Source organism: Acanthopagrus latus, chromosome 13, assembly GCF_904848185.1.
Source record: "Acanthopagrus latus isolate v.2019 chromosome 13, fAcaLat1.1, whole genome shotgun sequence".
Lineage (NCBI taxonomy): Eukaryota > Metazoa > Chordata > Actinopteri > Spariformes > Sparidae > Acanthopagrus > Acanthopagrus latus.
In genome coordinates, this window is record NC_051051.1 from 2,218,818 (window position 1) to 2,232,205 (window position 13,388).

The window sequence follows — 13,388 nt, forward strand, 5'->3', positions numbered from 1 at the left end:
CTCACACCAGTGGTGCCTGTAAAATCAATATGTCGAACCATCATAACGGACGTGTGGGAACAAGCCAGCAGTCGGACTCAAAGACGTCACGGTGATCAATTCATGAGGAGATTATGAAGTGATTGAAGAATAATGACTCGGTTTAACCTGAAGCACAGATTCTCTGGCACGAATAGAGGAGAACACAGGGAGACTTGCATCATCCCAAATTCAAAATTGTATTTTTTTTTTTTTCATACAAACTGTGGTACCACGGTTCATTGTCACCATGGCTCCACTCACCAGTTGCTTGGCAACCAACTCCTCCTTGGAACCGATGCAACTACTCATGTCCTCGTAATTACAGGCTCTTTTACAATATTTAGCAAAAACAAAAAACAAAAGAATTGCATGATGAGATAATCTAATGAAGCTGGGATACAATGAGGCTTCACAGTTAATGTCAGCACCACGCTGCATAAATTACACATCTGTGGCTCGTATAGAAGTACATCACATCATTTTAAAGCTTTTCATGACAGATTCTGTTATTTGTAGGTTTTCATGTGTTTGTACGAAAATGAAAATATGTGTTGAGTGTATAATTTTTATCTTCGTTCTTGCTGGTTAAGCAAGTGATTCCTCCAGCCAGGTGTTTGGTTCATTCCCCTGTGTGACGGCAGAGCTGCTGAACCTGAGATGCTCCTCTGGGCTCGAGGGAGAGCCAAAGAATTCACAAAGAGGCCTGCAAGATAATTAAACATCTGTCAACAATTTGGAGGTGCGAAAATCAGTTTCTCATATGTGGTTTGAGGATGTATGTCTGGGAGCTGGGGGGCGAGCTTAAATTGAGCTGTCAGATGTTGAAGGAAACCTTTTAAGAAACAACAATTATGTCCTTTCAGTTGCGTTTAAACCGACTTAATTACAAAGGCTTTCATGTAATTATTTAACGTCAATGCAGTCTCATTAATGTATGCAGTGACCTTCACTGTGATTCTGGCAGCCGAGGGACTGTGATGTCTGACTCAATCTGTGATCATTTCATACAAAAGGAGGCTGAATCTCAACAAGACGAATTACAACTTTTAATTGCGACCTTAAACATCTTACAATAGTTTAGGATTAAGGAATTCATTAAGAGTTAAATGTCAAAAGAAGATGGACATTTGTGAAATGAAATATATCTCACTGATTATTTAGTTTTAAATAACTTCATTAAAGAATAAAATTGAAGTTAAAATCTTGGTCATTTCTTTTGCAAAACACGTTTCTCAAACATGATTCTGTTACATTTTTGAATCGTTGAACTTTTAATTTACGTTGCTTTAATGTTTTTTATGATGGTAATAACTGTTGTCAGGATCTGAGCTGCTTTGGAATCACTATGTGTCGTTTCCTCACCCAGGTTTGGTCTCCTGCAGGACGAGTCTCTCTGGCTGGAGTCGGAGGATGCTGACGTGCTGTCTGTGGAGCTCGACTTGACCGAGCGGACCGATGGTACTGATGCTCTGGGAGGATTCGGTCTGGGTTTGGCCATGACTCCAACGGATGCAGAGTTGCTACCCTCTGGATGACAACAACACACACAGGTGACATAAATCAACCCCAGAATTGTCTTTATTTTAACTGATCAACCTGACAAGGGAGGTTAAATTTGTGTGTGGCGGACCCTGCCACCTTTCTAGCTTCAAACAGCATTCTGGGAACTTACTTTCCTCTGAACAGCTTCTTTATTCAGGTGTGGAAAAATATTATATCCCAGAGTTTGTATCATTCAAATTGTAATTATAAAAATTCTGAGTTTGAATTTCTCCTCTAAAACTACATAGCGCCCCTTTAAGTCCGTTCTCATTATGTGTGGCTGTCGTACCAGAATATTCTTCAAGTCGGAAACGTCCGAAGCAGAGATGAATCCTCCACTGTTTCCTGACATTTTCCTTCATCAGACAGTGGAAGAGGAAGATGAAAAGTCCTGGAACAGAAACAAAAGTGAGATACAGTCGTGAGCTTCGGAAGACAAAAATTGGTTCTTGGTTTGTCGCTCCTTCCTCTCTCAGCACATAGTTTTTAATTTGCACTTGAGCAAGGCATTTCTCTCCCAGAACTAAAAAAAAAAAAAAAACAGTGGAGACTCTTTGTTGCGTCACTCAGATAAAAAAGAAAGTAATATAACAAAGGGAAGCCAAGGTAAAGGCAGTTGTGAAATAGTTGCATCACGCATTTGATTTTCTGCTTTTTTATCTGTGAGTTTTGCTGCTTTCCTTTGAACTGTGAACGTGAAGCAGGATGTTGAGGAAAAACACATTGTGGTTAGCAAACCTGCACTCAATAAATAAACACACAGCAAAGCACACAAAAGATCTCGTGCACGGCAGAGAAAAGCTTCAGGACAAGAACGTAAAAACAGTGAGGCTTCTTATAATGAATATTTAAAGTCAGAGGAACTAAACTCTTAAATTTTAAGTGTATCGACTTGATGAATGCGACCTGACCATGAGGAGGAGCTCGCTCTGCTCACTCCATGGACAAGTATCATCCATGACAGTGTTGCAGAGAGAAGAAGTAAAAAGAACTTTACAGCATTGAGCATTGTCTGCTGTTAAAATCTAACACATGGGAAGTTGCAGCATATTACACAACCTGAAATAGAAAACCAAATATTAGGGAACTAAAGAGTGAAGGTTTGACGTTAAGTTAGATGCTGAAAAGCAACTCTGTACGTTACTTTCATGGGAGATAGTCAAGGCAGTGCAACAGTCATGGAGATGGACAAGAAAAGAAAATATCAGCCTGTCGTAGAGGATGTGCTGCCTGACCACAACCTTCATACAAACCCAGAGAGCGCTTCATTGCATCAGTTTCCAGCCCACAATACTCAGACAGAAAAGTCAGTTTGTTCTTCACTTCAGTGTATTTTCACACTTTTTGCTTGCTGATCCTGTTCGTCTTTAGTTTATTTACAGGTATATAAATAGGTCTGTCTCACTCGTAGGTGCCGCTTGAGAACAGATGTGTTTCCACATGTGGTCACACATACATATTATCACCCAGCACTGCTGTCAGTAATTATCTAACCTTGCAGGCTGTTGAGTGCAGAGAAAAGGTAAAGCAGAACTATTCTGGCTGGTCCCCAGGTAAAGAAGCCAACAGTCCATGTTAGTCCCAGTAACAAGGTGAGACTCGCAACTCCTTTCAGGTCATGCAACAGTCCACTGCGGGTTCCAGCCGGGCTGTTAACTCGCATGTGGCGAATCTGGATCAGAACCACCACAAAAACCTGCAGTGAAATGTGAGAGAAGAAGGTGTAGAGTTGTTAAAATACAGGAAAACAGTAATACAGTTATAGATAATATATAAGTAGCCTCAAATGAGAGATTTGGTAGAGAACAGGTTACATATGTCAAACTGAGTAATGTCTGAAATGTAATGAGAATACTGTGATATAGTAACCAGGAAAATATGGACAGTAGTCAGTGTTTGTGTGTTGTATGTATCTGCAATTACTTACCCCAATGTTGAAGAGAAAGATGAGCACAGCGTAGGCAACCACAGACACGTAGAAGGTCACGTCGTCCTGGAGCCAACAGCTGAGGGATGCAGAAGGGAATAAAGAAAATGAGAGTCAGGGGTGAAGAGAAAAATGGAGGAAGAGAGGGGAAACAACAGCAGCTCGTCTTGTTGTCCCAGCGTATATGATATAACTTTAAATGGTCACCTGGACATAAAAACTAAATGTAAAGAACCATGTAACAGCAGCCGACAGAAAGAAGTTGTCACATTTTAATCAACTCAGTTTCAACTATGAGTCAGTAGATGGAAAGTGAAAACTCACAAGTTGTCAGAGTTGTCCAGCGACTCTGTGTAGAGGTGACTGCCGTAGGCCTCTCTGTTCACGATGAGCACCAGGATGCAGATCACCAGAGGAATCCCTGAAGCCACAATTTGAAATACTTTCAACTGCGTCAAAGCCTCGAAAATAAGTGTTGGAGCGTGACGCTGTTTGAGCCTGAAGGTCAGCCATTCAAACACATGACTCACCCCAACCCAGAGCGCAGAACTTGAGGATGTAAGAGGGCACGTAGACGTTGAAGACTTTGACAAGCGCGAAATACATGTTAACGGCCTCCAGTCCCATCCAGGTGAATGACGCCAAGAGGAAGTAGTGCAGGGTGGACGCTACGGCCACGCAGAGACCGTACAGACCCCAGGAGGACAGCCAGGAGTTGACCAGAAACACCAGGTTCAAGCACAGCAGCGCCAGGGAGAGGTTGATGAGGATCTGGGAGGGGTAGTCTCGACGAAGCTTTCTGAGACGGAGATGAAACAAAAGGTAAGACAAACCCAACACAAACATACACAAAACTACAGTCTGTAATGAAGTAGGATCACTAAACAGGAAACAAAGATAGTACAAATCAAATACCAGGAAAAAACATGTGTTCATATTTTCCTGTTTCAGTGTGGAGCCAATAGTTTAGAACCAACAGAAATAGTGTTCAGATGTGTCTTCACTGGTGTTGACATTGTCTGCCAACATCTTACCAGCCTGCACGTAAACACAGTCGACGTGCGACAAGAAGAAAACATTTATAAAATAACAACTCGGCGGTGAGACTCACTCGAAAGCTGTGTAAGTGAGAACAGTGATTCCCAAGAACAGGGAGGAAACTCCACAACCAACATAGGTGATAATGGTCAGGATCTGCTCATTAGCCGGGTCCACCTGAGTCCTGGAAACATCCTACACACACACACACACACACACAAACAAACACTTGTTAGTGAGTATCTGTGCAGTGATAACAATTGCTCCTGCAACCAAGTACGAACCAGCATGAAGAGCTTTCTCTACTCGGCGAAACATTACCAGCTCCGTCTTGCAGCACTGTGTGTAAATTAGTGTCAGAATCGAGTCAAGCGAGAACGTGCACACAGTCGCATATTCACAAAGAAATCCACAGTCCAGCAGCATTAAACAACTTCAACAAATCGTCCAAAGGCTTGTTTAGATAACCGAGAGAGACGGGAGGCTCTCATTTTTCATGTTGGTTACAGTCTGCTGCCATAAGGCCAATAAAAAAAGATTTGTCGTATGAAGGGGGTTGTACTACGCTCTCATATAATGATGAATTACACAAACTGTATGTGATTATTGTAAAGCCGTATACTCAAAGGTGTTCTTGGTTTAAAGGTGTCTTTGCTCTCCAGAGAACAAGAAGCACATCCCTCAATTTCTTGTGCTGCTCAGAAATAATAGAATTTGAGTCAGTCTTTCCTCGACAGTGGTTCATTTTTATCCATCATGCTTTGAGCGCCCTCTGCTGGTAACGTCTGGGTTGAACCACCATCACCTGCTGATGCTTCTACACAAACCTCCTTCTTGCAACTGTTTGAGCAAACAGTGAAACAAAAACACAAACCAGCAGAACTCCGAAGTGCGTGAGGTGATCACACAGGCACGTTGTGTAGTCGGAGCTGCTGTTGTATTTTCTGCAGCCATAATCATCCCAGCCGCCGTGTCCATCTACACAATGACAGACATTAAGCATCACACAGTTCATACAGCGCTAATAAAAAAGAATTTGATTGGATTAGTGATTAGTCGGATCAGGACTTACTGTTTTTATTGAAGTTCCAGTAAACACACTGGACGTCCTTGTAAAGCTTTAACAGAGAAGATGTTTGTTGATCAGAGGTCATTCTTTATTTTTGGCAGCAGTCAGTCGTATTTTTAAAGGACAGTCAGTCCTACTTTATTGGGGATGATGTGGTGGAGCGTGACTTTGACATCCTCCTCCAGGTCTCTGATCGGAGCGCTGGTGTTGGTCACACTGGCTGACACCACGAAGGTGTTGAGGGTCTGCCCATTCTTGCTGCTCTGGAAAGAATAACAGCGTATATGTATGAATATAAATAATAAACTGATGCTCCAAGAATTGTCTTAAATATTCAGATTGAATTCCATTGTTTTCCTGTCTCTTTAAGAGACAGTTTTACCCTGAAGAGCATCGGGATGCCGAAGAACTGAAACACAACCCTCGGTGGGTTCTGGTTCCAGCTGTTCTGTGGGAAGCTGTGCTGCAGGACAGATGGCAGCGAGATAAAAGCCACTGTGCTGTTGAAGGGATACCTGTTGATGAAAATCTACCACATAAAGACACATTTGTTCACTCTTTGTTCAGCCAAGACTCAACAGGAACACTCTAAAAGATCTCTGTGTCAAGAATATGAGTGTAAAAAAGTTAGAATGGACCTGTGATGCTCACTGCAGCAGAACGTTACAAAGAATTTTGCCGAATTTTATCGAAGCGACTAAATTTCATGAGTATCAAGTCAGTAAACTTCTAGAAAATATAAACTATAGCTACCATTGTTCATGCTTTGTGGCAAAACATAGTTCAAACTCACAGAATTATATTAAATTCAAGTGATAACTGCTGGAAATGTGTCTAAAACAATGTAGAAGACATCCAGAATATTCCTGTTTATTGGAAACAGGCAGCCGAACGTGCAGATCAGGAACAAGATGGTGCAGATTATAAATGTGTGGCCGACTGACTGATGGTGTAAAACAAGATGAGTTGTCATATTTTAAAGCTTTTGAACTGGAAGTTATTAACTGTATTATTATTAATTTGTGTAACCAGGCAGACGATGCACAGACTGGAGACTTGTGTTGGTTGTTGTTACGTTGTTCACCTCTGGCTTTTTGCCGGCGCGGTCAGACGACACTCCGAATGTCAAACTGTCAAAGTCTTTGGGAACGACGTCCACCACTGAGATGGCGATGGCTGGAGCGACCAGGGTGGAGCAGCCCTCGTAGCCCACCATCCTCTCTCCCACTGCCTCGGTGATGTTTAGGATCCTGGAGAGGAAGACGGAGTGTGAACTGATGTAACACAGAGACGTTCCTTCATTTGGATCTTTAGTTTTAGTTTTCCATCCTCACGTGTTTGTAAAAGGCAGCAGGTCGCTGTCAGACTCCAGTATGTCAGACAGGATGTTGACGAGACCTTGACCCAGGTGTGGTGTGACCACACTGACGCTGATGATGTCCTTCAGCTTGTTGAGCACCGTCACCAGCTCCTGGTAGCTGAGGGTGGAGTGGTCTCTGAGTAAACTTTCAATCATCACCACCACGTCCAGTGCATTCTCTGGAGATGAGAAGGGTACAACTCGTAAAAGTAACGTAACAGATCCTTCAGGGAATAATTCCTGAGCTTCTGACTGGTTTACAAATCAGAAATCAGCATCGTCAAGCAGAGAGTTTCAGTTCATTGATGACCAGCAGCCTCTGTTGAGTTTAAGAAGCTTAAGTCATTCATTCAAAGGCCGTATGGTCATCCTTTGTTAATTAATCTGAAATGTGAAACAGTACTTCATTAGGCAGTTGAGTGTCAATACATGGCAGAATAACACTTTACAATAGAAACTTGTCATCTGTCAGCTTGTCTCTGGACTCGTGTTTGATGCACGTCTGTGAAGGTGAAGAGAAAAAAATACAGCAAGTATCACAATCCTGCTCTTTTCCATAACTCAGATTGAATGTTCAACTGTTTTTTTTTTGTTTTTTTTATTATTATATGAAGTCATGAGTGTGAAGTACACATTTATTCCATAATCTGACGAGTAAAACACAAGACAGATGAAGCTGGAAGTGTGTAACGTACCGGTGGTGACTTCGACGTGCTCCAGGTCCAGGATAGTTTCCACCACAAGAGAACAGTCGTCCAGGTCGGCAACCAACCACTTGGTACTGAGACACAGTTTACTGGTGTGGAGACGGAGAGGAAGCTTTACTAAATGTTTTGATCATCTGTTTATCCTTGATCCAAACATCTGTATTCCATATTTAATTTTACATTATTTATGCTTATTCTAGTAGAAACTGCCTCCTTTAAAATCAGATCTTGGATCTAACAGGTCTTAGACAGCTGGGAGGTTGTTGATCTGTTAACTCCACTCATTAGTGACACGACCGTCTGATTAATGGATTTACAGCTCGGCCTCCTTCTGCTCATAAGCAGCCGTCAATGACGTCACACTGAGTCAACACTCAGAAAGAGTCCTGAACACGGTGACACAGCCGTGTAAATATACCAACGGATGTAATCAAATCCCACATAGGCCTTTATGTATTCATGTGTTATATTCAAGTTGACAACCAGCTGAACACATGTTCTCTTTTCTCAGCGTGACTGCATGATGATTAGCTCAGTGATCAATGACGGCAGCACCAACAGAAACAAGCAACAAACTTTGTAAAGAGCTCGATATTTAAAAAAAATTTTTAAAAAAATCTTACAGCTGAAAAGAGTTTGTTTTTTGCTTTTCTAAAATTCTGCTTTTTCAATTTAAAATGATGTAATTACATTTCTCTCCTCCTTCAGATTATCATGTTGCTGGATGTGATTATTTGATTTGATCAAGACAAATGAATAAAAACGTATCCCTGCAACTGGTAGAGACAAAACAAGTTATTTTGCTTTTACTCAGTAAAGTATCAGAAACTATCAACATGTAGTTTTTGGAATGTGATTTAATCTTTAGCAGTTATTAAATATGTGTCAGAAAATGATCTTTCACGTAGGCGTCCTAGACTCAAGCATATTTAATTTGTTTTGATTATATTTTAATAGTTGAAACTAAACATAATGTTTCCACTAACACTCACTGTCAGATAGTTTTGTTCACTGGGAGTTTGTCATTTAAAGATCCTGGACGTGGTTACATGCATTTTATTAGATTTTCTCCCACAAACATCACAGTCAATAATATTATTATATTATAATAGTATAATACAAATAGATGAATGAACTGTCTGACCAGTGCCGGGTGGCGGACCGGTTTGGGTTTTTTGGACACGGTTGAGTTGCATTCTGTCCTCCTGGGCTGGCAGGCCACTCAAACAGACCTTTCCTCGTCTGGTGGGTTTCTGCTTCGCAGTTAACGATCACTGAGACGGAGAAAGAGAAGGACAAACTTATTTCAACTTTTAAAAACGTATTATCTAGTCCAGAATTTAATATCAATCATCAAGAGGAAGATGATTCTTGTGTTCAAATTTCCGTCTTTGTAATCTTTCACTGAACTCGACTCACGTATTCGGCTTATCTGTACGTCCTCGGCAGTTATGGATCCGTTGTTATACTGCGTCAGCAGCAGGTTTCTTATGTGCTCCTCTATTTCCTGTGTGTCTGACAGCGACATCATGACCTGAACCTGGAAAACGCAGCGCTCTCTGCAGACGGTAAAAAGATTTAATTATGGGCTGCAAGAAGCTCCTGACTGAGTTGATTTTATTACCTCTCAGGCAGTAAACGTTTTCCCAAACAGACATATATGATGAAAGCAGTGTGCAAGTAAATATGTCCGATGTTTATTCCCACTTATTATTCCTTACTTTCTGCCAGAGCCATACCTTGAAACTTTGTATAGGAACACCTGGAAAATAAATACATACATAAATAAAGCTTCAGAAATGGAGGAAATAAGTTACTGTGCGTCACTTTGAGACAGACAATTTAAAATTGTATTTCTGTTGAACTAATTTTTGCCAGACGTAAAGTTTATTAATCCAGTGAAATGTACTGTATGCATCCTGCCATGTTGTGTACACTTATACCATTATGTGTGTATTTTGTTTATTTCGAGGGAAGTATTCAATAATTTCACCAACATGTTCAGTTGATCTGGTGACAACGTGAAAATCATTTTGATACCTCAAGATGTCAGTGGAAAGAAGGTGTTTCCACCTTTTTTTTTAGAATAAAAGTCTTGATTGTAGCAGCAAAAAGAAATGGAGATATTAAAGGAGTAGTTTGACATTCAATCAGTAAACTTATTTGAAAGATTGTTTTCACTCTTTCAGCGCTAACTGAGCTCGGAGAAGACTTTGACGAGGCGTTACTTACTTCTTCAGCGGTGGAGCGATCTGACCGCAGGACGCGATGATGTCTGTAAGTGAGATCAGTCACTAATTCAAATAGTTTCAGATGGTGAGTTGTGGATGTGGCCGCTGGCTCACATACAGTACCTGTGAGCTGTGGGGAGCAGCTGCAGGTCTATCACCTTCATCATCTCATCTGGTAGGCTGGAGTTGAGCTGCAGAGAGTCAGAGGCCACGTTTCAGATCAGTGAAGGTACTTTTGTTTTGTATTCCTGAAATTTAAAGAGCTGCACTGATCTGTCGGACATACCCAGGTGGAGAGAGTCTGTTCTGCGTCACAGTCTCCTCTTAAGGAAAAATTCACTCTGACCTCAAAATACAGAGCTGCAGACAAGATCAACATTAACGACTAGTCACTTTCCATAAGTAACGATCATAATCCACATGTGATCAACTGACCAGAGATGTTTGCAGGACTCGTTGTGAAGGTGGTAGTTGTGGCTGCACTGGTGGAGGAGCTGTAGAGGGTGGTGGAGGAGGGACTGGTGGTGGAGGGACTGGTGGTGGAGGTGTAGAGGGTGGTGGAAGAGGGACTGGTGGAGGAGGGACTGGTGGTGGAGGTGTAGAGGGTAGTGGTGGAGGGACTGGTGGTGGAGGTGTAGAGGGTAGTGGTGGAGGGACTGGTGGTGGAGGAGGTGTAGAGGGTGGTGGAGGAGGGACTGGTGGTGGAGGAGGTGTAGAGGGTGGTGGTGGAGGGACTGGTGGTGGAGGAGGTGTAGAGGGTGGTGGTGGAGGGACTGGTGGTGGAGGTGTAGAGGGTGGTGGTGGAGGGACTGGTGGTGGAGGAGGTGTAGAGGGTGGTGGAGGAGGGACTGGTGGTGGAGGAGGTGTAGAGGGTGGTGGAGGAGGGACTGGTGGTGGAGGTGTAGAGGGTGGTGGTAACGAATGATGTGGTTTTAAACGTGGTAGTTGCGACTGGAGAGGGACTCGTCACCACAACATCGGGACTTGCAGGACTGATGGTGGCGGCTTCGAAACGCTCTAGAAACAGAGAAGAGATTATTGTGCAGCAGAATTAGTTTCAGACACACGTCAGCAGGTCGCAGCTGTTTCTTACCCACAGCTGTAGTGTGAATGCTGTCTGGATCAGCCAGCAGCTGAAGCACACCACTGGGGTGGTTGTAGGCGTTGCTCAGGTTGGCGTGCATCTCTTGTTGCACGGTGGCCACGTCTGTGCAGGGGATGACGGTTACATGAACCAGGCAGTTGAACCTACAGGGAAGATGTTGTGTTGTTACTGTCGCCTGCTGCAGCTGCTGCTCCCACACGTGACCACTTTAAATGAAATAAGGTCTGTTTGTTAAGGCCTGAATATGGATGTGAGGGTGGAGCGATTCATTCTGAGTCGAAGTCTCTAATACTGAACAGGAAAGTGCTGCTTGAGATTCACATATCGAGCACACAGACATTGTTACCTGTCATTAGCGGGAATCCACCGCACCTGAAGAATAAAATGCACACAGGAGATTTTAAAGTTACACTTCAGATAGATTTCAGTTACAGAGGTTGTCCAAGTTAATACCAACATCAGTGTTTGAGTTTGATTCAGAGCGCTGACGGTTTCCTGCCACCACGTATCGACCGCTGCAGCTCTGCAGGAGGCTGATGTGTTGCTTACCTGCCCGTCTTCATGCCGTGATTTCACGAGACTTCCTCCTGTATTTGATCTGCGTGAGAAATCAGAGAGTCTTAATGTGCCTCCTCTTCTGTCACTGAATAAAGTTTAACTGATGTGACACTCGGTTATATTCCAGCTTGTTTGAGTCATGCTGGTGTTGTGAACTTGAATCTTCTCCTACCTGGACACTTCGTACACAGACACTCTGTGTAAATAGAAGCTTGTCGGCAGAACTTTTCTGAGCTACAGGAACAAACAGCAGTTAAGATTTACTCATCACGACATCGTTTGTTTCTGCGTGTGTGTTTGTTTTACCCAGTGGTGTGCGATCTCTCTGGCTGTGTAGACGTCGGTGTGCCCGTCAGGACGGATGATGACAAACATCAGTTTCACTTCGTAAATGGACCATTCTGTATGCAGTAATAGAAACATACTGTAAACAGTTTATTTTCTACAGACAGGTCCAATGTCTTAGTTTTATTCCAGATTATCTTTCCCTGTGATAAACAAATGCACTATGGTTTAATTCAACATAGAAAATGTCAAATATGATGATGATGATGACAGAAACCTCTAATTCATCGCTGAGCCAAAACTGAGTCTGTCGAACCAGAACTTGGACTTAATTTGACAAGCAGAACCTGTCAACTGTTTGATCGTTACTATCACCTGCCAGCGTTTACTGTGATATAATTACTTCCCCTCACTTACTGAGGTGTGGAGTGCAAGACAGTAATTGATCGTTTTGACTATTGATACACTTTGAAACTTTATTCTCCTACATCAACAAGAAATCTGTATCATTAATAATCGTTAAACAGATTAATTCATATAACAATGTATAAAAATCTGATGGCAGCTATGACAGCTTTGTGGTTAATGGCTCTGATCTTACTGGTATTGATCACAGAATGTCTATATTTACTTAACTCACAAATAGACGGGGGGTCAATATTTAATCAGAGCGCTGTGGACATGCAGTAAACCTGAGGCGGCTGCAAACAAGCTGTAAAACGCTTGTTGAAACTGAGGAAACCCTTTACTGCATTCAGGTGAAGAGTCAATCGACTGTTGTGTGAATAAATATTCGGCTGGTCGACGATTCCAGAATTTAAAGGTGCTGAGGGAGATGTTGTTCAACAAAGCATTTTGATTCAGTGGAAACACAGACTGGGGGGATATCAGAAAAACTTGGCTGACCATTATTGTTTCCTCCTTGCATCAATAAATGAGACGGAGGAGGGAAAACAACAGTTTTACACTTGGAAACATCTAAATATTCTGTTCATGAGGCTTCTCGATACTCCACTGACACATATCCTCCCTGTGGTGCTGCAGCAGGCAGCTGCTCCTTCAGGAAGTCGGATTACACGAAGGAATTGTGACTTTTTACTTTTCCTGGTCAGAGATGAGTAAGTGGAGACGATAACATCACTGTTAGGCTGCCTTTAAAACCAGGGGAGGATAATTCATAGCCTCATATGACGATAACAGCATCATATCGATGTATTCCCCTCAGTGAAAACACATCAGTTAAAGTAAAGGTTTGTCTGCAGCTCACCACACTGCAGGCTGGGATCAGTTACTGGAGCTCGGCTCCGAGTGTCCCAGTGGTCTTTGCTCCACCTCACCAGGTCGCCCTCTGTGCAGTCCAGTGATGTCACTTCCTGTTCGCTGCGTTCTCGGCCCCACAGCCGAAACAGAGAGACTTTGCCCAGCATGCTGGTAATTGAAATGACCTGGATGTTCCCGTTAGCCAGGATGTGAGCCGCGCCCAGAGTAAGCGTTCCGTTGGGGGCCAGTTTGAAGCCCAACAGGGAAACGGAGGGATGTGAACCT

At 42.7% G+C, this 13,388-nt stretch overlaps 3 protein-coding genes across 4 annotated transcripts in view; 1 reads left to right on the forward strand and 2 right to left on the reverse strand.

Annotated features, from left to right (window-relative positions):
- Positions 1-8,334, reverse strand: LOC119030756 (adhesion G-protein coupled receptor G2-like). Its single transcript, XM_037118580.1, has 15 exons — positions 7,653-8,334; positions 6,932-7,136; positions 6,682-6,847; positions 5,980-6,126; positions 5,735-5,860; positions 5,601-5,646; positions 5,403-5,506; positions 4,602-4,723; positions 4,021-4,289; positions 3,815-3,911; positions 3,491-3,569; positions 3,058-3,259; positions 1,853-1,954; positions 1,384-1,548; positions 1-724 (listed from the first exon to the last, which is right to left on the reverse strand). The coding sequence occupies exons 2-15, from the start codon at positions 7,111-7,113 to the stop codon at positions 588-590; spliced, it is 1,944 nt and encodes a 647-aa protein (XP_036974475.1). The 5' UTR covers positions 7,114-7,136; positions 7,653-8,334; the 3' UTR covers positions 1-587.
- Positions 4,180-13,388, forward strand: part of LOC119030758 — a 14,311-nt gene continuing 5,102 nt past the window's right edge. Inside the window, exons 1-2 of one of the 2 annotated variants that reach the window (XM_037118586.1) lie at positions 4,180-4,312; positions 9,854-9,941. The gene's annotated coding sequence lies outside the window, so the exon portion shown is untranslated. Of the gene's footprint in view, positions 4,313-9,738; positions 9,942-13,388 lie in introns of those variants that run through there. The other variant, XM_037118588.1, reaches the window with a different exon arrangement.
- Positions 10,813-13,388, reverse strand: part of LOC119030760 (adhesion G-protein coupled receptor G4-like) — a 4,234-nt gene continuing 1,658 nt past the window's right edge. The window contains exons 2-3 of the mRNA XM_037118592.1: positions 13,111-13,386; positions 10,813-11,959 (exon numbers count right to left, since the gene is read on the reverse strand). Coding sequence (XP_036974487.1) covers positions 11,826-11,959; positions 13,111-13,386 — 410 coding nt within the window. The 3' untranslated portion in view covers positions 10,813-11,825. The remainder of the gene's footprint in view (positions 11,960-13,110; positions 13,387-13,388) is intronic.